The sequence below is a fragment of the Lepeophtheirus salmonis genome, chromosome 8 (assembly GCF_016086655.4).
Source record: "Lepeophtheirus salmonis chromosome 8, UVic_Lsal_1.4, whole genome shotgun sequence".
NCBI classification, from domain to species: domain Eukaryota; kingdom Metazoa; phylum Arthropoda; class Copepoda; order Siphonostomatoida; family Caligidae; genus Lepeophtheirus; species Lepeophtheirus salmonis.
The window spans coordinates 2,186,301-2,211,735 of record NC_052138.2 but is presented as its reverse complement, the minus strand read 5'-3'; the positions used below and the strand labels follow the sequence as shown (position 1 = coordinate 2,211,735).

General features: G+C 32.2%; 1 protein-coding gene and 1 non-coding gene across 2 annotated transcripts; one reads left to right on the top strand and one right to left on the bottom strand.

Annotated features, from left to right (window-relative positions):
- Positions 1-11,562: 11,562 nt before the first annotated feature.
- LOC121123310 (uncharacterized) lies at positions 11,563-23,357 on the bottom strand. Its single transcript, XM_040718429.2, is given in 12 exon segments — positions 11,563-12,020; positions 12,654-12,831; positions 15,628-16,066; positions 16,949-17,146; positions 17,148-17,162; positions 17,225-17,411; positions 17,917-18,323; positions 18,776-19,198; positions 19,253-19,459; positions 20,536-20,653; positions 22,839-23,104; positions 23,172-23,357. Coding segments are annotated over 12 exon segments (2,802 nt in total). The 5' UTR covers positions 23,209-23,357; the 3' UTR covers positions 11,563-11,693.
- Positions 23,358-25,203: 1,846 nt separating this feature from the next.
- Positions 25,204-25,277, top strand: TRNAI-AAU (transfer RNA isoleucine (anticodon AAU)). The gene has a single exon. It is a non-coding gene; the product is annotated as a tRNA-Ile (tRNA).
- Positions 25,278-25,435: the final 158 nt, after the last annotated feature.

Genomic DNA, 25,435 nt, shown 5'->3' with positions numbered 1-25,435 from the left:
TTTCTACAATATAGAAATAAGGTTGTATAACGATGTAATATAATAAATATTTTGAATACATTTTAGGGTCAGATAAATAATAAAACTAGGCAATTGAGTGCTAAATTTTGATGGATAGTAAGGTTTAAGTTATTTTATTTGTTGGTTCTATTTTGACATTCAATAATTAACTATTTTCCATAATATTAATGTTAATAAAAGTGTTTATTTTCAGTTTTTTAAGTACATTCATCAAGTTCGATAGAATGAAAAAATGCATTGAACTGAATCAAAATTACATAATATATGAGTTTAAATTTAACGTGGAGTTATCTAATTCTATTTTGGATGAGGAAATATTAATACAAAAATAACTTTTTTTGTATTGTAACCTATGATGATTTATAATGTATCTTGTTTTAAAGTTGAAAATGAACGAATGTAATAGATCTGGTATATAATAAAATCCCAGGATAAGTATATGGATAACAGATTTTTTAGCTAAAAAAAGCACATTCTTATCTAGCGGGCATATTTTTTTTGAAAAAGATTGATTTCATCGTACATATTGAAGCAGAAAATCCTTTTGGTATAGGAGATTTTATTATAAACCTCAATTTTTGCGTGTTATTTGCCTCAAAATTGTATTTACCTTTTTAAATGTGCCTATAGGCAATAACTATGGCATATGGCCATGATCAAAACTATGACGTGGAATCTAAATTTAGATTGTTTACCTAGTATATTTTGTATATTTATAATAGTTTCCAATAATTTAGGATCGGAAATTAGTTATAATTCCTCACAACTTGTCAAAGTTGCATCCTCAAAATGGTGTACCTATCCAAGGAATACTAAAACTAGCTTCACCTACCCATACACCGATATAATTGATTTTTACATCTCGATGTAGAACGTTTCAAGGAATCAAGGGCTTCAAATTGAGACAACTAATAAAATATTTAAATCCAAACGTTATGTGATATACCTATAATTATTCAAATCTTATAATTTTCCCTCTCCAATTTCCACGATGAATGGTTATCTTAATTCTCTATGATTTAAATGTGAATATTTTTTTATATTAGCCTACAAAAAATAATTAAGGCTAACGTTATAAGAAATCATTCTTTAATAAATGTTACATTTATTATGTAATAAAAAAGATATACATTTGATTCAAGTCATTACATGAAGTAAAAATTTAAAAAAGTCACCTAATACAACCAATAGAGCTTAAAAATGAATAACACAATGATTACATATTTTTCCGTTTGAGTGTCGAATTGAGTTGCGTGATTCTGCATGTGAACATTTCCTTCATTTCCCTCAATTTGTTACTATAATTATCAACATCCTCAAGCGTTTCCTCCCATTGAGATAATAACACATCATTTCCTCTTTGAGCATTTTCAAATCCTACGACAAACTCAGATACTTTACTATGCATATCTGACATTCCGTTAGTTATTATCTCAGGGCAATGTCCTTGAATATATGTCTTGGGTTGATCACCTGTTGTGTCTGTATTCACATCCAATAGCTCTTCAACCGATTTGTGATGAGGGCCGAGAGGGGCTGAAGAAGCCATGAGCATAGAACTTCCTGCTCCTTTTGGAGGATTAAATGGAGGAGGTTGAGCGCAATTATCCCTTTTAATTCCGGGACAATTGTTCTTTCCTCCAAATAATGATCCACTGAGAGATGAGCCTTCAAACATTATGAATAATTTTGTTTAAAAAAAAAAATCCAAAAGTTCCAACAAAGAAAAATTTATAGAGGATGTTGATACTCTGACGAAATTATTTTCTAAAATGGATTCTAAATTTACTTTTTATACTTATAGACTTTACAAATTTTAATTTCAATTCATATTTTACAAATTTTTAAAAATTGTCGTTCAATAAGTATTTAGATTTGTATAAGATATGCAACAAATCCTCAGTGTTAAGCGCCGTTTTCATGAGTACTCGTAACTACTCTATACGTATATCGAATGATGAAAATCCAGTGCAGGATTTTTTTGAGTAGATAATTTGAGGAATTTTTTGTAGGAGAGGAAGAATAATGGTCATGACGTTCTATTAGATCAGCTACAGTCAGCTGTAACAAGAGAGGAAGGAGAAAAGGATATAAACAAGGACATTTGCTAGAAATACTCCGTTGTCGATCCCCAATTCTACTCTGAGTCCAAAAAGGACTTAGAATTATAACTCTGCAACAAATCCTGAGGGTTATGCGCGTCTTTTATGAGCACACCCGAATGTTCAAACAGGTTTGGAATATAATTGAATCTATTTAGGAAAGGATCTTCACACCTCAGGAATGAAATACTAATGAAAAATGTAAAGGAAAACAAAATTCTTTCTTTATATTACCAATTACAAATTTATAAAAAAACACCGGATATACATCATTGGGTATATATAAATTATTCTAATAAAAAATAGTTCAACACTGAGGGGGTAATGACGTAATTTGCTGAATACCTTTGTATCCTTAAAGAGCATAGCCAATTCTTACTTACATCATGGTTATAACTGTTAATATGTTGGAAATTTGTTTTGTTGGAGTTCTGGTTAAGGTCGATACAAGGTTAAGAGAAATACAAGGCTATAGTATAACGCGTGTACGACTGATGTTTAATTTCCACCGTGCTTTTTAATAGTTACGTCATAGAATATGATTGGTTATGTGTTTGATCAAAATCTATCTGTATAGAACAGCAGTCAGTACGATACATCAAATTGAAAATTCTAGCAAGTCCGATTACATGATAGTCTAATCTTGTATTTCTATTAAACTTGGGTCGATACAAGATCATGGAACAAGATTGGAAATAAGGGAGCTTCCACCAATATTGATACTGAAGAAATTCTCGGAGCTTGTTTACATCAGAAATCCCAAAATTTAACACAACATACCAACCTATGCTGGATATTTTTTTTGTTATAGCAGTACAACTATATTTCAACATAATTATAATCGATTCAATACAAACTTCAATCATATTAAATACATTACTTAACAAACCCAGAGACAGGGAGGTTTTCTTGCTTCTTAATTTATATAAAATATACTGAATTTTAGTAACGATAAAATTTACATTTTCGGCCCCAAGTTCAATAAATATAAAACAGAAAAGTTTGGGCGTAAAGTTAAGTTGAATTTTGAAAAAAATTCCCCGGTCAAGTGGTCCAATATATTACTCATCGTTTTACACTCAAATAGAAAGTAATTGGATGTCCCTATATTGTTCCCACAAAAGAAGCAAAGCCTTTCTTCGATAGACCTTGCCTGAGTACTACAAAAAGGTAAAGTGCTCGTAATTATTTTTGATGTGTTTCCAATATAACGAAAAATCAAGCCGTACATTCCGGAGGTGCAGTTTCATATTCAGCAACTCTGACTATACGGAACCCTCCTCAAAAATTCTTCCAATCCAAGAGAATAAAAGAGTTTCCCACCAAGATATCATCCCAAGCCCCCGAATTTCTTGATACAATGTATCCTTCACGTCATTCGCCACGAAATTAGCTTGTTCTGCCCGTTAGGAAATATAAAGGGTTAACATTTTGGTTGACAACTGGCCGAATTTACCTATTTATTATACATTTTTTTTAAATTTTTTTTCTTAACTTTATCTGACTTAAAAAAAAAAAAAATGCTCTATGTAAAAAAAATCTACTATCATTTTAAATGGAATTAAAATATGCAAAATTTAATATCATTTTTCGGTCAATTGTTCCAAATAGTGTTCAGCACTTTAGCTGTATAACCTGAGGGCCATGTTGTATTTTTGTATGTTAGAAGATTTTATGGATGCTCAAGGAAACGGAGGCTGAAGTAATTAATCTACCTCGGGACTCAGGAGCTCATCTACAAAAACAATGGGGCTGGTTCTATTCAATCATATTTGAATGGGTCCTTGATGCTTAAAAATGCGGGAGTGGTCCAGTTTAAACTACTTTGAGGCCCAGTACTTCAACTCTACAACCTGAGGAGCGTGGTGTATTATTGGATTTTTTAAAGGGTTGTTTGATACATGGAGAATCCGCGACGATGGAATTTAACCTACCTCGGGGCCCAGCCGTTCACCTGCACAACTTGTGGATCGGGTGTGCGTAATAGGATATTATAAAATGGCCATAGATGCTTATACACGCTGCGATGGTGGAGTTTAAATTGCTTTGGGGCTCTGCACTTCATCTATGCAACCTTTGGGCTGGATATATTAATGTCTTGTAATGAAATTACTCACAATCATATTGCTTACAGTGATGACTAGGATATTACCCACAATAGTTTTGTCTCACATTGACATTGCATACGACAATTTTACCATGCAACGATTTTGTGTACAACCTTTTAACAAGAATCCTTTTATAATGAACACTATTGTGCTGTGCTTATATAAGGTTATTTAATAACTAATGTAAAATATTTTTCTGCAAAAGAATAGTCAATAATTTTTTTTTTCTAATTCACATCCTTGTGAGAGACCCAAAATTTGATTTTGAAACGACAAAAGGAGGTTGGAATAGTTTTCTGGGTAGATGGGAATGGTTTACAAGAATTACGAAAGTTGAAAGCGGAGAGAAAGTAGACTAATTGTTTCAATGCTGCAAGGTTGCACTGGGAAATGATTTGCTTGAAACTAGTCCAAAAATTTGGAAGAAAACAAAAATGTTGTTATGTCAGTTATTCGATCCCTGGCATTCATATCAGAAATTCGCTGTGTAAAATAGACAAATTTATTTGCTATGAAACAATTTCAAGGATACCCTATTAAAGCATTTCCGTCAAGAGTGAGAAGCAAAGCGTCTATCTATTACTTTTCAACAAAGTGCAAATACGATAAGAGCGTTGATTTACAGAAGACATAGTTAGAATAATATTAATGACTGGAGTTATTGATCAATAGATATTTAGAGAGATTATCCCTATACCAGAAATTGATAAAAAAAGTATATCAGAGTTGACCCAAGTTATAGAATCAAGAGAAAGAGCTAAAATTGATCCAAGCAGCCACCCAATACAGCAGCACTTCTTACTTTCAAACGACGATCCAGGAGTAATCTAGAAATGAAGAAAGATACAAGTGCACACTTGGGAAAGTTCGTTAAACTGTTTACTGATGGCTATAAGGGTTATAACAAGAAACCTCATAAAGAGTGCCTAGAATGTTGGCACAAAATTAGAAACTAATGTAACCAAGAGGTGTTGGAAACTTCACATAATCAAGAGAATAAGAAATTCCATGTATGGGAGATTTTCTACTACTCAGACATCAAAAGCCCACCTAGTATTCAGAAACGAAATATGGATAATTGAAAAACCCATGGGCAACCGAGTGTACAATAAAATGTATCTTCCCATACGAAGATATATCAGACAAACATCCTAAAATGGTTCGATGATCCCTACAATAGCTAATAAGGGGATCAACTTTGTCTTTGGGTATGATAAGATTTTTTCAAAGCTGGGATACGGCTGCAAGACCTTATAAAAGTTCAAGATCAAGCTATGACATTGAAAGGGGAATAAATCAATATCGATGGTGTGGTTTTACTTTACATATCAATAGAGAGTAAATACAATAGTAGAAACAGTGGGGCAATGATCTACTTAATTCCACAAGCTAAGAGTCTATATTTATCAATGAATGTATTGAAACAGTGGAAGGTCATTGCCAAATCCAGCGAATGCGATGGTGAAGGAAAATGAGAAAAAATGGGCCGAATATGGCTGTTTGAGGTGCATTGTATCTCTAGAGAAACCAAGGATTTTGAATGAGAAAATGGTTAATAAACAGATATGTACCCAAGGTTGAGGGTTCACCAATTATAAAATATTATTGGGGCCAGATTATATCCAAGAGCTGTACATAGTCCTTCACCAGTGCCCCTTCACTGGAAATCTAAAGTGCAAGAAGATTTAAGTAATGCCAAGAGGATGGGTATCGTAGAAAACGTACCAATGGGAGAATCAGCTGAATGGTACCACAGAATGGTAGTAACTAGGAAAATGATGGAAATCATATACGCACGGTGGATTTGTCTCCAAAGAATAAATGTTGTAATAGAGAAACCATGCCATGAAAACTCCTTTCCACATGGCGAGATCCAAACTTGGAGAGACATACGAAACAGTCATTGATGTATGGAATAGCTTCCACAGTGTTACAATTTAAAATCAAGACTGTAACATGACAGCGTTTATCACATCTATGAGAAGATTCCGATACAAAAGAGAACCTCAGGGTTTTTTTGTGGAGTGTGTATGGATATAATGGATGTTTGGATGAGATCATGGATGATTTTGATAGAAGAATTCATTCTGTTGATGATACTCAAATGTATAATACATGACTGGAGGATCATTGGTAGAGGAAAATCGATTATTTGGAGCACATGGGGAAATCAGGTGTCCACTCAACGAAAAGAAATTCCAATTTTGTATTGTTGAATTTCCAGGGGTTAGAATATCTGAAAACCGAGTAAAATCCTTGCCCAAAATTAATTGAATCGATTCCTTCATTACCAACTCCTCAGTCGATTACAGATATTCAGTCAGGTTTGGATTAGTTAACCAAGTGGCTCATTATGGACGTATGAAAGATATAATGGAAGCATTCAAACCATCACTTAGTCATAAAAGAGTATTTTCATTGAGTAATAATCTTACTGATGCTTTTTTGAGTGCAAAAGAACTCATAATCAAGAAAATAGAACATGGCGATCGTATTTTTTTATTTATCAACATAAGACCCATCAAGCGAGTAAAAAATGATCTGTGAATGTTATGACCACATGTCCCCGGATGCTCTGCAAATAGTGCTAGCTGATTTATATTGTAATTCAGTGTAAAGATCATAATATACAGGGAGCACTATATAAAATAAATAAAATCTCGCAGGTGTTTAGTTCAACTCATATTAAAAAAGAAGAGAAACGGAGAAGTACTTTATATATACATAATTAAACAAAAAAAGAAAAAGAATTTGACGAATATGAGCTTTAGCAAGGAGCTAAATTACTGGCTGACTCATCAAATGAGTGAGTAGCTGACTGTGCTCGTGAAAAATGGAGGCTAACACCAAGGATTCCTTATTTTATTTGGCATTTTTAAATCAATTTTTACCTAAGGTAGTCGAGGATTCTTCTTTTAGATGTTTTTTTTCATCTCTTCTATATTATTAAAGGAAAATTTGTATGTTCGCCAAAACCTAATAAGTCCTGGCAATCCCTGGTACTACCGCTTGTGAAAAATAAAGTTAAATTAGTAAAAAGTTGAACAAAAAAGAGCTGGAAATAAAAAAATAGACACGTTTTTATAAACTTGGACTTCCAAACAATTAATTTTTTTATCTTCTAATTATACCTCTATAAAATACAAACAAATAAATTGACAGAACACCCTACTGTATATACAAATGATCCATAGACAATATTTCAATAGAAATGCATTATTTCCAACATGAAAGCCTTTCCAAAAAAGTAATTAAATACAAACGAAAACATGCAATGGACACTTAGTTGATGAGTTCATAACACGACTCACTATTATGTATTGATAAATTAATAATGACTAATTTATGTAATGGAATTGAACTTTTTGAGAGTGCAAGCAAAATTACTGATAAATACAGTGATTCAAATCACTATATTTTTTAGCTGGCCGGCCCTTTTTTTGGAATTGGTAATTTGATGAATGAATTTGCTTTTCCTTAGCAGTTGTCATTATTATTTAGCTTCTGTCTAGTGAACATCCTTTCCTAAATGGATTCAATTATATTCAAAACCTGATTGAAAATTCAAGTGTGCTCATAAAAGACGGAGCATAAACCTGAGGATTTGTTGCTGAGTTATAATTGTAAGTTCTTTTTGGACTCAAAGTAGAATTGAGGATTTGCATCAGAGTATCTCTTGCCAATGTCCTTGTTTACTTCTTCTCCCCTCCCTCCCTTGTCATATATGATTTTAGGTAGTTTCCTCCAAAACATTATTCAAATTATCTGGGTTACCATGTTGATTTACAGTTTAAAATTCAAAGTTGTTTCAGATGCTAATGGACCACTCGGTAACTTAAGGTTTGAAATGAGTCTCCCTCCACTTCAAATCATTTGTAATGTATTTTTGCTTTCATTAGCGTAAAATGAGCGTGCATGTAATTCAATTTATATATATCCCTAAAATAGAAAATATCAAACATTGATGTTGCCCTTTTGATAATGAGTTCGAACCGACTTTTTTATTACCGTTGTACTTCGGATGAGAGAAAAGTGGAAGAAACAATATAAAGAAATAAAAATTGATGAGATGAAGTCTTATCCCATTTCAAAGAAGTTTACTGATGCAATGGTTTTTCTCTCAGCATCAGTAAACGGCACGAATTCATCATAATAAGGAACAACATTAATTTAATGTGAATTCTACACATCCAAATTGAATTCAAATGCTCCCATTTCAAGATATTCCGTATAAAAAGTGACAATGGACTTCAAGTGAAGAAAGATGCTGTAATATACCTATATATGAGGGTGAAACATCCCAGGGGGAAACATATTAAAACCAACATATACTCATATTAAATGTTAATATTAATGATGTACTAATTTTCATATGTGATATTCAACCTTACTTTAAATTTTTAACAACATTCATCATGGAACATAGTTCTTTTAAATGGCGTAATTGACATGTAACGTGAAAGTAAATATATCAATTAAGAATATAGAATGGTTCGGAAACATACATGAAATTGGTATTGTACAAAGGTCTATACACCAAGCAAGATCAGTGATATCTTTCTGTTTGGGATTTGTTTGAATCGAGGAAGTGGAGTGATTTCCAATAAAGGGAACGAAAATAATTTCGTGAGTTGATCATTACTTTATGAAAGGCAAAACGCCTCAAAAGACTAAAAAAAGCATGATAGACATTATGGGGGCTCTGCACCTTCGATTAAAACAGTTTATAAGTGGTTTCAAAATTTTCAGAGTGGCCATCTGTGCACAAGTGACGCTGAACTTTCTGGATGGCCTGTTGAGATTGCTACTCCAGAAATCAATGATAAAATCCATATTTGGTTTCAGGAGTGTAGTGATGTATCCATGTTTCATCCACAGTGACGAAAAATGCTTAAAGTTCGGCGGATTCTTCTGGAACACCTGCAAATGGTTCTTGCAACAAGTGTGAGAATTTGCTACACCCATCTTGCGGATAGCTTTGACTCTTTTGTCATACATCAACATATCATAGATTTTATTAATGAATTCTGGAGTAGTATTCAAAGGAACGCCAAAAAGAAAGAAATTGACCGATCTGGCTGAAAGTTGATGTGTTCTTCCAAGAGATGCTTTTAAATAAACATTACCTCGATATGCGTCAGTAATGCCATCTTTTGGACTTTGCACTTACTTTTAAACGACCCTCGTATTGAGGGTATATAACCTACTAGCAGAAGCTCTTGGCTGGGCTAAATTTAAGACGAAAATAAGTTAATAGTTTGGGGAATTGGATTGCTTGTATTGAATTGCATTATTATTATTATTGTTTCTATACTAGAATATTCTAGAACTTCTACATAAACGACATTCTTGGTCTTATGATACACATATTTGCACCTTGGAAACCGGGGAATTGCTTGCACTTCCCATGTGGTTATCACAATATAAAAAGTTTTTAGACTTCTTACTATTGAGCAAGCGACGCGTAAAGTTTCCCATATGAGAAGTAGGGATCATGCAGATGAATCCCACCCATCTTGAGTGTTTCCCACTATGACTTGTTTATTGACAAACCAAAACACTCCATTTTCTTTTTAGTTTATATTAGAGGGTCGTTTGTTGCAGCCCAGAAAGAGGTGGCACTTCTGTTTTTGCAACTACATACTTCTAGCCTTACTCCAGTTAGGTCTGTCAACTCAGCTGCTGGACGTGCTCCTGATGCTGCTTCTTGTTGAGGCATCACAGGAGTAGATTGAAGGATCCTTTTGGATCCTGGACGTGGAGGCGAGGGCCTCTTTGGTGCAGGTGATTTTTGATGAGTCACCTATGTACCGGCCGGTCAAGATTATTACTGGTTAATAATATGTATATGTCACGGCATTACCTTGCTAACATAAAAATACCCTATGTATACGGGAGGACCACCTCGGACATCATGAAGGCCGTAAATGTCAGCAAGGCAACAGTCTGTAAGATCCAAAATTGTTTGGCTGATGGGGACAACCTTAAGAACAACCCCAAGAGTAGAAGATCCATCAAAGTTAAGCCTGAAGACTTCATGGAGGCTTTTAGGATCAACCCAATGATGAAAATATCAGAGGTCGCCAAGAAGAAGAAGGTGCATCGGTCTACTGTGTGAAAGGCTATCTGAAAGGCTGGAAGAACGTCCCAACGTCATAAAAAACTCCGTCCTCAGTGATGTAATAACTCATGAATGATCTTAAGCACAACGGCAACCGTGTAATTTTTTTTCTCTGATGAAAAGGTCTCTTTACCTTTTCTGCAACAAGCAAAATGATTGGGGTGTATGCTTTGACAAGGCTGACAACAACATCAGGGCAGTCACCAAGACCAAACATCAGTCCTCTGTGATAATATTGGGGATTTTGGTATCAACTGAAGAAAAAATGTCTCCAATTTGGTTTCCTGTTGGATACCAGTTACCTGCAGCTGGCAACTTGATGGGGTTGAAGGAAATTGTGAGCCGATAGATCACCAAGACTATGAAGAAGTCCAATAAGGCCACATACGTATTTCAGCAGGACAGGGCTCCGGCCCATACTGCTAATATTGTACAAGAGTGGATTGAACTTCTGGTTCAAGAACCTTTAGCCCTCTCAGAGCCCAGATCTGAATCCACTGGATTACTCATTTTGTGGTAAATTGAGAAGAAGGCCTACAAATTTCACCCCCCGAATATTGATGACGTGAAGAACTCTGTTAACCAGCAGTGGAGCGTCATGAAAAAGGACTAAGTTGCTAATGTGTGTAAGTGGATCCGATGGCGGTTGGAGGCTGTCATTGAGGTTGATGGTGACCAGATTCATGATTAATGTGCATTGCTATAGTAAAAAATATTATAAAATAAAATTTTCTATTTACAATATCATCCTGATCAATTATGAGTATTTTAATGACTACTTAAAGGGAGGTATTTTTACTTTTTCTTCACCCGGTGTATATATATTTAATTCATTTATAAAATTGTGAATAAATAATATGACCATGATAGCTAATGAGTACTTATGAAAGAAATAGCTGTTGGTATGATTGACTACCAGTTGATTTTGGGACTTTTTTCTGTTTCTTTTTGGACGAAAGGTTACGTGATTCAATAAAGATAACGAGGTGATGAAGCGACTAACGGAATATAACAATGCTTTACAATCTCTAAACCTATTAAGGTAAAACAGTAATATTATTAATAACAATAAATCGAAACTCAATTAGATGTGCATAATCTTCAACACTTCAAATTTCAAATTAATAATTTGTTCCAAAGTAAAGATATCCCTGCATACATACAAACATCAGTGGGGTGACATATGATCTTGATAGTATTGTATTTTCGAAAAAAGAATTAAAAAAATGACAAATAACAAGTACTGAATAGATGAAATGGATAGAAACAAATTGTATACCATATAATAATAAAATGGTGCTAGATTTGAGTAAATCTAGAAACTACTTGTTGTAAACCACTTCACTCTGTTGATCTTCCGAATAAGAACTTGAAAAGGAACCAGTAGATGAGTTCTATAAATGATATAATACTGAATCCAATGCATAGTCCTAGAATCCCTCCAATCTGTCCCATAAACTCAATGGACGTTAACTTTTTCTGTCGTTGATATTGTAGGATTGCAGATTTTTCAAAATAAAAACTGATAATGGCTATATCTTTAGAAAAGGCATTATAGCTTTCATCATATGAATATTCTGTTCTAATATTGACATCCTTTGGTATAACGCGTATTGGGGACACATATTTGCTCAAAATGTAGGCCCTTGTTTTGGATTCAATTATGTCCTGTTGATATAAAATGAACATTTATGCCTGGATGTATACAAACCTCAGGGGCGTCTGCAGGGGGTGGGCTGGAGGGGCTGTAACCCTCCTTAAATTAATTAATTTTTGCTTCTTACTAGAAAATGTAATATTTGAATTTTTATTTCAAAAAATTTTATATATGAAATTTTATTTAATTTTTCAAATTTAATATATATGTAAAATTTAATTTAATTTTTTAAATTTAATATATGAAATTTAATTTAATTTTTTAAATTTAATATATGAAATTTAATTTAATTTTTCAAGTTTAATATATGAAAATTGTGGATTTTCTAAAAAAATTCAAAATTTTTTTTTTTTGAGGATTGCTATAGATTTTTGGAATTTTTTCCAAAAAAAAAAAAAAATTTTGAGAATAGCTATGAATTTTTGAATTTTATTTCAAAAAATTTAATTTTATAAGAATAACATGGATTTTTGAATAAAAATGTAATATTTGAAATTTAATTTTTGTATTTTTTTTGTAAACAGATGTAGATTTTGGATTTTTTTGAAAAAAAATCCAAAAACCAAGCCCCCTTCCCCCCCTAAAAATATTCATACATATAACTCTGCGGACACCCCTGTACCTTGTTGACAATTCAGAATTACCTCCACAAATGTTTGAGGTTCTGGAAGATTTTCCGACTGGAAATTACAGAGATAGGACATTTCTAAATTCAGAAAATTGCAAGTTCTTAAAGGAAGAGAGGAAAAAGAAGTCGTATAAATGGTTTCTTTGCAGTCTGGTTTGCAATCACATCCTGCATCCTTGAAGTCCCTGCTGTATCTGTAAATATTAAGGAATACTTTGAGAAAATAGTTGACACATAGTTCTACATAATACAGTAAAACCACGGAGCTTGATCGCCGCAGTAATAGACATATCTGAAGTTTTACGCAAAAGGGTTAGGAAACTTTGCCTCTAAGCTTGAACAAAACTTCGGAATCAGACCCAAGTACCGTTACTTTTATAAAGAAAATTCACTTTAAATTTATTTTTCACATGCATAGATTGTATACGTGTTTGTGTTGGATCGGTCCAAGGTTAATAGAAATACAAGATAAGATTAGACCATCATGTAATCGGGCTTTCTAGAATTTTCAATTGGATGTATCGTACTGACTGCTGGACAAGACAGACAAATTTTGAGAAACCATGCAACCAATCATAGTCTATGACTTGCCTGTTAAAAATCGTGGTGGAAGTCAAACATCTGTCGTACACGCGTTATTGTATAACCTTGTATTTCTTAAAACCTTGGATGGCTTTTAAATAAAGTAAAAAGATTGCAGTCCAGTCCTTATAAAATTTGTCAGTCCTAGGACGGATCTTTATCGGTCTTTTATGGTAACTACAGCAGCTGAAATGGCGTAGTTAATAACTATGTTATTTAACAGTTCAATATAATCTCTGTCAAGGGAGAAGATAGTTGAAGTTTAAAGTGAGAGATATTTGTCTAGAATTTATTATTTTCTTAGTTGTTATATTTTCAATCCCAGCTAGAATTGAAGAATAGCTAGAAGAAAGCTGGGTCCGCAGGAACGATCGATCCAACAACAATAATTATCTATGAGCACATGTAGAATAATATATCCACATTTGTGCTCACAGACTCAGTTCTTCATCAATGTCAAGGTATGACCCAATGTGCCATACTGTCGTTGTGAAATTCATTGTTTTACGAATGTGTTTCTTATTTAAAAAAATGTTATTCAGTTCGGAACATATTTCTATAAAAATATTGTAACTAAATATCAACGTTAGAGAGTAAAAACTTGAGGATTGAGAACGGATAAATTCTTTTTCCGTTACAGACTGGACCTTAAATACTGTAAAATGAATAATCCCTTGTAACTATTTATATAATTGATAAATGAAATTTTGCCATAAATATCACTGAACATCATAGCAATACATAATAAAATAATGATTCAAAAGTGTCCCCTTTTGCAAAAATTAGAGCCTTTAGTCTATTAGGCAAACATTAAAGTAGGCAAGTTTATCTTCCTTGGGAATAATGTGGTCTCATTTCCCAATTAGGAACGGGCTTCTTGCAGACCGTCCTTTCCAAAGTTTTCAAAATCCATTACATTCAAATTCGAACTGGATATAGGCTAAAAGTTGTTGGTCCAAAAAGTAACGAAATTTGTCTTATATGTACTACTTTTTATCCTATACCATCTCTGACTCTAGTTTGTGCATCTTTTAGATCAAACAAGGAGAATCATCATTTTTTTTTGGACCAAAAACCAATCATTTTAAGGGGTAGAATAGAACTTCGAAAGGAATAAAATGAAGGATCACAAAAAAACAATGCTTTATTTTCTCCTGTAAATGAAGGTAAACCAAAAATTGGGAAATTGTTTAATAATTTATGACAATTTTTTTTTGGATGTTATTTCCAAATTGATATAAGTTTAATTTGAAGTTAATTTTTTACAGTATTTAGGGTCGTCCCTGAATAAATATTATGTGTAAAATGGATTTCAAACCCAACTGCATCACTTTTTGACACTCATTCCGGAATGATTCCCGAAAATCCCCCCCCACCTGAGCAATCCCCTCCGGTGAATTCCCACCTATATTAATACACCAATTTCAACTAATACATCTTGCCTATTCAATGGTTTCGGGGGTAGGTCATTTCTTTCCCAAACTTTTCGGATATTTTTTCTCTCATTGCTTCAATTGTAGGAAGATTAGCAGCAATATTATTCTTTAATTTTCTTAATTCTGTGAATATATTTTGCTGTGAAGTATCCATGATTACTTGAGCCAAATTCCTCTTAATATTGGCTCTCATAATAGTGACTTGTGCATCAGTTTGTGATGGAGCGTGTATATAATTGTTGATTTGTTCAATAAATTCATGGTTATCGTTGATTATTGCCTTACATTGGTAGCTTTATCGTCGCAATATACATTCAAACCAGTAGTCAAATCCTTCTTTTAGACATAAGTGGTAGTCCTTGATTTTTCATCACATTGTAGGATATGTTCAATCAAAGGGACGAAGGATTACCACGGACAAACAATAATGTGAAAGGATGGAACCGTCGGTTTTCCTCGAAAGTTGTTCTCTGGAAGATTGTCCAACTTTTAAAAAGATGAAGAACACTTGATCCGCATACAGATCATTCAATAGCTTGCAGGTCGTCCTCTGCCTGTTCAAAGAAGACAATATCGTCATTTTAACCAAAGTATTGTGACTATTTTAATGATTATGAGAATTATGAGATTATTTACGAGTTATTGCTCATAATATTGCGTTTTGAATATTTTTTTCTTTTAAAATTGATATATGTTCGGTTTTTTTTAATTATCTCATGTTATCATATTGGCTGTTAATTTAGAAAATATATAGAAAATACAACGTTAATAGAAAATGGATATGCAAAAATCGACTTACTTTATTTTAAGTTATTTTATTTGAAATTTGTTTATTAATATAGGTGGGAATTCACGGGGGGAGGGGGAATTCTCCATGTGGGAATTTTCCGGATACGTTCCGGAATACATTTGCGTCTAGCTCCTGGATTCTAGTGTATATATATATTTATATAGTTTGCTTAAATTCATTACTCTAGAAATTGCTTTGTTTTCCAGGGATCACAGATATTAACTTCCTCATCTAGAACTGGAAAGAACCAGGGAGTACAATTCGTATGTTCCTTTCCATTCAGTAGTTCACATTCAAAGAGACAATTGTTTCTGGTATAGTTTTGAAAATAAGTCAACTTTTTCTCATGGGAGAAATAACAGTTTCTTTTCTGAGAGGAGATGTACTCCAAGTCCTTATCTGTCTCAATGTCTGTAGCAGATATTTTGATATAGTTTTGTTCTCCTGCTCGTATGGAAATAGAATGTCTTGAAAGAAGAGGATACTGTTGAATTCCTCCAACGTAGGCATGAAAACCCATTTCGTCTGATGTTATTGTTGTAGATTCGATTAGATCTGTATTGGCATCTATAATCACGGTTAAACCTTCATGTTTACCATCTTTGGGAAATGGTTCTCCATCTTTATAATATATACAGAGGATAATATTTAGGATTTGAGAGAAGGACATACCGGTTGGTCCATTGAAATCTGAACACTTACTGATTCAATAATAAATTAAGGTTGAGTGATTGAAGTTGATTCATATTTCGATATATTAAAGACTAAACAATTAGTTACATAACAAAACAAATCTGAGCTCTCTAACTTACGTAGAAGTCAAGAAAAGGACACTTAAACGTGATCGACGAATTTCCATTCGCGCACTCCAAGTAGTTGGTTGTCTCCAGGACCACCGTCTACGACGTCAGCGAGTCCGGAACGGTGAGGGCAAACTGGACCCAGAGGAGTTAAAAAAAAACAGGGCAGGCAAATTCCCACAAGACCATGAAGCCCTATGCAAGAGATCTCGTGGTTTTACACCAGACTGTCTAGAGAGCTATTATAAAAGGGGGGTGGAACGAGCCTTGTGAGGGTGGAAAGGCCACATTTGACATCAGCAATGAAAAAACCCATCTATTCCGTAGTAATACTCTTTTGATTGAATATTTTGAACTCTTTTTTGACACTTTTGGCCCCCTTCAGTCCTGATACTAACCCCCTCGATTACACCTTCTGAGTGCATGTCGTGTCCGTATTCCAAACACCGAGGACCTCAAAGCCACTGTCAGCTAGCACAGGGATACTATCACAGAAGACTACACTCGTAGTGGGTGCTGGCGCCTGGAAGCATTCATTGCCGCTAAGGGCGCCTACTTGAATTTTTCAGAAAGCTCAGATATACATTTATTTATAGTATTAATTTTGTTGAAATTCTATTGTGAATTAATAAATTATATCTTGTTGAAGTTTAAAATTAAAAGTGTTCAGATTTTAATGGACCACTCCTTAAATATTCAATACCTTCAAGGAGCCATTTTGAAGATTCTTCTGCTAGGTTTTTTTCTTGCCTTTGAAGCTCTGAGAGTTGTTTCGAGTATTTACTTTCACGAAACATATTTTCTGCTTTTTCTAAATTAAAGACACAGCAGAGCCCATTTTCTGTTGGGAAAAATTCAAACAAGGATGAACAGGGGGGTTTCTTGCTTTTTCCACCAGCATTTTTTGATAAATGAAACTATACAAAGGGGCGAATACAGGTTTTATTTTTTCTTCAAGTAGTTCAAATCAGTAACTTACCTTTCGTAATAGGTTTTGAAACATCAAAACAGGGCATTTTGTCAAACCATAAGAGATGAAAAAGTTCATTGTACGCCTTGTCTTGATTTAAACCACTGAAGAATGTATCTATCCATTCCCTTACGATACTGGAATATTGTCGAATATAATGAGCTTTCTCGGGTAGAAGTAGTTGGTTGGTGGGATTCTAAAAGACATTTTAACGTCAGATACACACCTAAATCCTATATATTTTATAGTAGTGGGTTTGGTACGGAAACCCTAAATTGATCTGATACTGCTTTGGTTTTTTGTTAACCGAACTAGTTTGGTCCATTAGAAAAACTCAGTCTAGATCGGATAAGAACAAAAAATTCGGCCCCTACCAATTTTAATTATAAATTGTTTATCACGTCATTTGTGTTTTGAAATTGTGGACACGGTACAATGACGTCATACGAAGTTATAAGAGAGATAGCTCACTGTATTACCTCGCTAACACAAAAATACTCTATGTATTTTGCTGTTTTATACTTATGCTCCGTTTCCAAAAGGGCAGGAATACCAATTTCTTGTTGACCCATGGGTATATGCAAAAAATTCAATTATTAAATTTTTTCAACATTTTTTTTTTGAGGGGGAGTTACAGTTCGTTCTGGTCTGAGTTTTAACACTAAGATAAACGTATATGATCAATTTTGGTATAAACTCACCTCTTTACTTTTTCGATAAGGACACATAGGTAGATTTTTAACGCAAATGATGTTGGCCTCTAGGTCGCAATCACTTTTGTAGATGGTAGTTTTTTCATCCATGGAAATCATAAAACACTGCCCCTCCTTCGTAGCGTCGAAAAGGATATTTTCAGATCCTTCCAACAGCTTTGACAGGTCAGTTTGTAAAGGTTCTACATCAATATGAAACGTTTTCGGAAGAAGACTTTTTTTAGATCGAAAAATCGATGCAATGACTGATAGATTTTCTTTCTCCTTGATTTGATATGTACTTCCATTCATTTCTTTGCAGACATCCAAATGTTTCCCCTTGGGATATTTGGACAGACTTATGTAGATACAGGTATTTCCATCCAGCCAAAATCCTTTTGGACAATCTGGTGAGTCTGGAGGCATAAAATGTACAGTACAAATAATTAAGTCATGTACCAAGCGGGGACGTTGCTAGCTCTCATAAATAGAGTGGGGGGGAGGCTTGATCCCTAGTTATGTAAATCGTGTGCATTTTTAAGCTCGCCTTTTTTTGGAGAATTTGTAACCTGAAAAATGAATTTTCTTCTCCTTAGCAGATCTCCTTATTATTTAACCCTGAGGTTTTGCGCCGGAATTATAATTGTAAGTCCTTGATCGAAGCTGTTGGAATTGAGGATCGACATGCCAATCCTTCTTCCCTCTTTCAACTGATATAATGGAACATACTTATCTTCCAATGTTTAGAGCGGCCATGTTGATTTTCAGTTTCTTTTCTTAACATGCCCAAATTACACACGATTTTCAACACTATTGATCCCCCCCAGCTAGTGACGCCATTGGTACCAAGTATCTACAACATACATACCAACAAACGTAGTGCTTTTACAGAAATATGAACGAAGAATACAGGAAAATTGTATTTCGTCAGAGCAGTTTTTATTTAGGAATGTAATTGACATGTTCTCCGCAATGTGAACTGCAATGCAGGAATTAGTATAATCCTCTATCTCAATAGATATCTCATTAAAGTTCTTTGTTATGTTTTTTAAGTGAGTGTCGTTCATTTTCAATTGAACATGAAATTCCATAGGAACACGGAAATGATTTTTAATATCCATGATCACTTTAATGTCTGTTATATTGAAGATTTCAAATGAAACTCCATAAACAGATGAGCAAAGGGACTCTACTCTACTTTTAATGTAATATTTAGTACTGATAAAAAGACAAACACTTTTATCCTTTAAACATTCATAGCCATTAGGGCACACGATTCTTGATTCATCCACTGAAAAATAGACATAAAAAAATAGTATGCAATAACTTTAAAATACAGATATACCATAATTAGAATAGTCATAATAGTCTGAATCATCCTCGTCATTATCATTTTCATCATATAAATCGATTGTTTTATTCAAGTAACAAGGATCAAATTTGTTTTGAGCAATACTTGCCCGAACCGTTGCATCAGGATTAATGGATTTGATTATTTTGAGGGCTTGTTTAATGTTAATATTCTCTGTGTTGAAGAATTCCATGAGATACTCTACACATTCACAAAGCAAATAAATAAAAAAATGATGAGTGAAAGAGTGCTGAGAGTGGCGTCCGCAGGATTATATGAGGCTTGGTTTTTGGAATTTTTTGGAAGAAATATACAAAAATTAATTTTTTATTTTTAAAATCCATAGATTAAAATTGCTTTGAAAAAAATTTCAAAGATCCACAGCTGTTCAGTTAAACTTATAATTTTTGGGAAAAAAAATTCAAAATCTCCAGTTTATTGACAAAAGATTAGTTTTTTGGATAAAAAATTCGAAAAATTATTTTTCGAATATAAATTTTTTCAAAAATCTATAGATATTCTCAGAAAATTATTTTTTTTTTGGAAAAAAGTTCGAAAAATTAATTTTTTGGAAAAAAAAATTTGAAAAATTAAATTTCAAATATTAAATTATTGGGAGAGTACATTCAAAAATTCACAGCTGCTCAGAATAAATTAAGTTTTTTTGGTAAAAAGACTTGGAAAATTCAAATTCAAATATCTATTGATTAAGAAATTTTTTTGTAAAAAAATGATCAATTCTATAGCTATTCTGAAAAAATTATTTTTTTTGGAAAAGAATTTGAAAAATTTAATTTAAAATATTAAATTTTTTGAAAAAATAAATTCAAAAATCCATGGTGGTTCAAAATAAATTATTTTTTTTGGAAAAAAGATTTAAAAAATTAAATTTCAAATATCTATTGATCAAAAAATTCTCAAATTTATATCTATTCTCAGAAAATTATTTTTTTGGAAAAGAATTTGAAAAATTATAAATTTTTGAAAAAAAAAAAAAAATATCAAATATATATTTTTTTTTTGAAAAAATAAATTCAAAAATCCACGGCGGATCAGAATAAATTAATTTTTTTTGGAAAAAAGATTAAAAAATTAAATTTCAAACGTTTTTTGGAAAAAAATTCTCAAATCTATAGCTATTCTGAGAAAATTGAATTTTTCAAAAGTCAAATATTAAATTTATAGTAAAAATTCCTTTTATTATTATTATTTTTTTTTTTGGGGGGTTATTGTGCCTCCAGCACTTACCCCTGCGTACGCCCCTGACTCATAATTACGCTTAAGATATTCTAATCCTTTCTTTTGAATATCCACAAGAGATTTATCTGTTGTGTTTTGTATGTATTCATCCAGACGAAATTTGATGACATTCTCCGTTACTTCTTTGACGTTACCCTATAAAAACAAGTTACGACTATAAAGATTGAAATATACTTAAAATTGTTATGTTCGTAGTTAATTCATTAGGGATTACTTTATCTTTAAAAATATTAAAAAAATAAACAGCTGTTCACATAAAATTAAATTTTTTATTTTAAATTCACTGCTGTTTTTATTAAATTAATTTTTTTTGAAAAAAAATTAAAAAATCCACAGCTATTAAGAAAAGATTAAACATTTATCTAAAAATTGCCATAATCCACAGCTGTTAATATAAAATTTAAAATTTTCGAAAAAAGTTCAAAAATCCACAGCTATTCAAAAAAACCATAAATTTTTTGGAATTTTTTTTTGACTTCATAGGTTAAAATATATAATCATAAAATTAATTTTTTTTGGAAAAACTATTCAAATATCCACAGCTATTAAGAAAAAATTAAATTTTTATGTTAAAAATTGCAATAATCCACAACTATTCATATAAAATGAAAAAATTTCGAAAAAAAGTTCAAAAATCTACAGCTAATAAGAAAAAATTAAATTTTTTGGTTTTTTTTTAAATTCACAGGTATTTTTATAAAATTATTTTCTTTGGGGAAAAATTCAAAAATCCACAGCTGTTCACATAGAATAAAATTTTTTGGAAAAAATATTCTAAAATCCATAGCTATTAAGAAAAATTTTAATTTTTATGTTAAAAATTGCAATAATCCACAGCTGTTCATAGAACATTAATTTTTTTTCGAAAAAAAGTTCAAAAATCCACATTTAATAAAAAAAAGTAAAAAATTAAACTTCAAATTTTCAATTTTCTAGTCAAAAAACTCGTTAATTCGTTAATTGTTTTTGGTGAGGTTTAACTACATTAATATTTTGTTTTCAAATTTTATATTGCCTTACTGAGTGAGAATAAGTGAAAGATAAATTATTTAGTATTAATAAGTATGCATTGTTATTTTTGTTATGACAATGTTTTCAAATTCGATGCGCCATTTAGTATTCAAATAAACTCATTAAAAGTGTGTGTCGATTCCCCTTCATAAAAAGTTTTTATTTTGATTAAGATCAATTTCAATGACTAGCCTATGGCTATTCTCTAAAAATTAAAGAATCCACAGTTGTTCATAAAAATAAAATTTTTTGGAAAAAAAATTCCAAAAAACACAACAAAAATCAATTTTGAATTTTTGGGAAACCAAAACTCAAAAATCGCCAGTTGATTTCAAATAAATACATTTTCTTGAAAAATATTTCGAAAATCAAATTTCTAATAATAATTTTTTTAAGTACAAAAATTCAAATATCGTTACTCAGAGAAAATTAAAGGGAAAGGATTGAAAATTTAAATTAAATTTCAAAGGTTAAATTTTCTAGAAAAAAACCAAAAATTCCTTAATGGGGGCCTTTTTTTCATAACATTGAAAAGTATTAAATAGTTCAATATTATTAATAAATGAGAATCAGAATCACAAATTAAACATTATTTTCTCAATGCCGATTCCAGAAAAAACTCACGATTCTCCGATTCACTACCTACTACCCTCAAAGAGCCTTAGCTAACGCAACACTTATATGCGGCTATTCCACGAAGCCTGGGTTGCATAAGTTCGTAGATATTGGTTATAAATAATGAACTCCAACTTGTCCTGTTCTCTCCTACAAAACGAAAAAAAAAAACATCAATCATTCTATGGCTTTGATATAATAAATTTATATTCCAGCCAATTCGACGTTTATTTTTTATAAAAATCCATTTTTTTAATGCATTCTTCAAAAATTTCAATTTTTGTATTAAAACATATAAATAAAAATCCAAAATTTCTTCTGAATAAAATGTCACCTCCAGAACAAAAATTCTGAGCTAATCAATCTCAATCTCCTCAACGTAAAATCCTAGTAGCCCTCGCACTTAATCCTTGTCTCATACCCAATTCATGGCAAAACAATCCCTGGGTACATTAGGGCAATTACTTTTACTACAGTTTCATATCCCTCCGTCGTTTTTATTAGTTAAATGTAGACTTTGATTATATTTTACTTTTAAAAGTTATTACAGCAAAAAAGTTCATGGAATAAAATAAATTAAATATTTATTATATGCAGTGATGCTCTTCGTGAGCATTTTATGAATGTAAAAGCATGAAAATCAAAAACTAAATCCGATTTTAATTACTAATTATTAGTAGGATCTTTGCCTCACCTGGTTACAAAGAGTAATGGCGGGAAATTGAACCTTTTCAATGGGAAGACCCGTTGTTGCAACGGAAGTAAGTATTGGATTATTTTCCCAGTCATCATATGCATTTTTAGAGATAATTGAGGAAATGACAATAAATCCGATAACCATGGTGGCCCATATAAAGTGGGTAAATCCATTTCCCTCATGCTCAAAGATATAGCGCATTCCATGACCCGTGGATACTTCAGCATAGTCCCTGAGGGTTTTGTTGACTTTTTTATGCAAGGCTAAATAATGATAAGGAAATCAAATTATATGTATATGTCAATTCAGATATTGTAGGAAATAGCTCACCAAAAGTTTCTTTCTTTTTCTGTCTTTGATCCTTCATGGTCGTTATCAAAATGTAAAATAACACACAACTTTGTATAAATAATTATGTCATGATAGGTTTGCTTTCCCCACTCCTGTAGCTCGAGCAAGAATTCGTTACTGCTTTGTGTTTCATTAATATCTAACCATTGTGTAATTATTTATTATAATATCGTCTCTACCTACTTCAACGTTAATTTTTAACAAACATTTTGTTTCATAATTAATGGCTTATTATAACAATTAGTAAAGATCATTAATTAGCATGTTGAATATCATTAACACCACAATTGAAAGCTTTTTGTAGAAATGGATATAATGCTGGTTGAAATTATACAGGGTGGTCCAAATAAATTAGAAAAATCTGTAAAGAACAAACAAACGAGATGGGGTAAAACCCTATTTTTTATTATTTTAATACCTCATTTAATGACATTAAATTATTTATAAAGAAATCCGCCTTTCTTGATAACTTTGGACACAAAGCAGCCAGAAGCTTTGGCAGGGCCGGGCGACCTCGTACGGATCCATCTTTGCAATTAACCTGGTTATGACTTTGCACTTTTAATTTACATTCTCCAATTGGATGAAGTAGCCTAATGAATAAATTATACTTTCCAACACAGAGCAAAAAAGTGCAGGATGTCTTGGTCACAAAATGTCCTCACTTTTGTAGCCCGGATTGTTAGCCTGCAAATAACCTGGAGCTGAACCCATGCGATTTCTATCTCTAGATTGAGCATGAGGCATGTCCCAAGTATAATTTGTCTGTAAAGTCCCTGAAGAAGTCTATTACCCAATCAATGGCAAAACTTGATCCGCACGAGGTCGCCCGGGCCTTCCAAAGCTTCTGGCGCCGTGTGGGCGAGATTATCAACAAGGCGGATCTCATTATGATTAATTGAATGTCCTTAAAGCTACCCTTAAAATAATTTTAAAAAATAAGGTTTTTATATTTATTATCAAGGCTCATAAACACAGATATTATATAATATAAAAGGCAGAGGAAGTGAGCTATAATTAAGATAAATAAACATTTTAGTTGAAAACTATTCCCCTTCTGAAGAACCTTTCAGTACATGCTGATATACATTGAAAAAAAAATTCGGCAATTAATAAAACATGATCAAATGTACTAACGAATAAAAATAAAATATGACGAGTAAAACGAACATAAATAATAAAACACATACAAAAGCAGAAACTAAAAAACGAGTCAAGAGTCAAAAATTCACATTCAAAACAATTACTTCCCAAAAATATTAAATAATTCCTTTCAATGTATTCAAATAATTTGCTGATATTTTCATGGAGTATCGTACCCAATCCGCTCCATATTGACATTTATAACCACACACATTTAGAATCCTCAAAGAAAATTATTCAACATCCAGTGGTTGAGGTCTTATTATGACATCAAGGAAATCCTGGGTTTTTATTATTTTTTTTTTAAACAGGAGGGGGGAAAAAGGAGAATTCCAGTGTTAAAATATGCGTAGGTCTCATTAAAAAAGCACTTTCTCAATTTAGTGAAACAGTCTCAATAGGAACTTGATTAAAACTCTGACATCTGTAGGAAAGAAAAAAAAAACACTGAAGAAAACTACAAATAACTTGTTTAAATATGTCTGAGCGCGCCTCCAAAAATATTACATAACGCTGGTCCATGTGTTAACCTGTATCTTAAATAAGTAAAGAGATGCAAAAAATATGGGGTGTACCTGATAACAATTTAAATTTTTCAAAACATGCAAACACAAGTTACAATTAGTTATGTTCTGAAATTTCCTTTTTTTTTTTTTTTTTTTGGCAAAAAATTCATAAAGCTATTACTACAACTGAGACGTGTTTTTGAAGTGTTTCATTTCATAATCAATAATTAATGTTTATATGGTGATTAATACCATTTAAAATATCTTCCAATGTTCAAAACCCCTAGAAACATTCTATAAACAACTGAAAAGAAGTTACTTAAAAGTATATATATTTAAATTTTTCCCCTTCTTCCATCCAAGGCCCATTAGCTCAGTTGGTTAGAGCGTCGTGCTAATAACGCGAAAGTCGCGGGTTCGATCCCCCCATGGGCCAAGTGTACTTTTTATCTTACATTTTTCTATTATTTTTTAAAAGTATTATTAATCTCAATTGGTATAATATTTATAATTCATTCATTCTCGAAGCCCTATCGACACCATAGCACAATTTTAGTCCAGAGTGAAAATATGTTTGGGCCATACAATGAAATT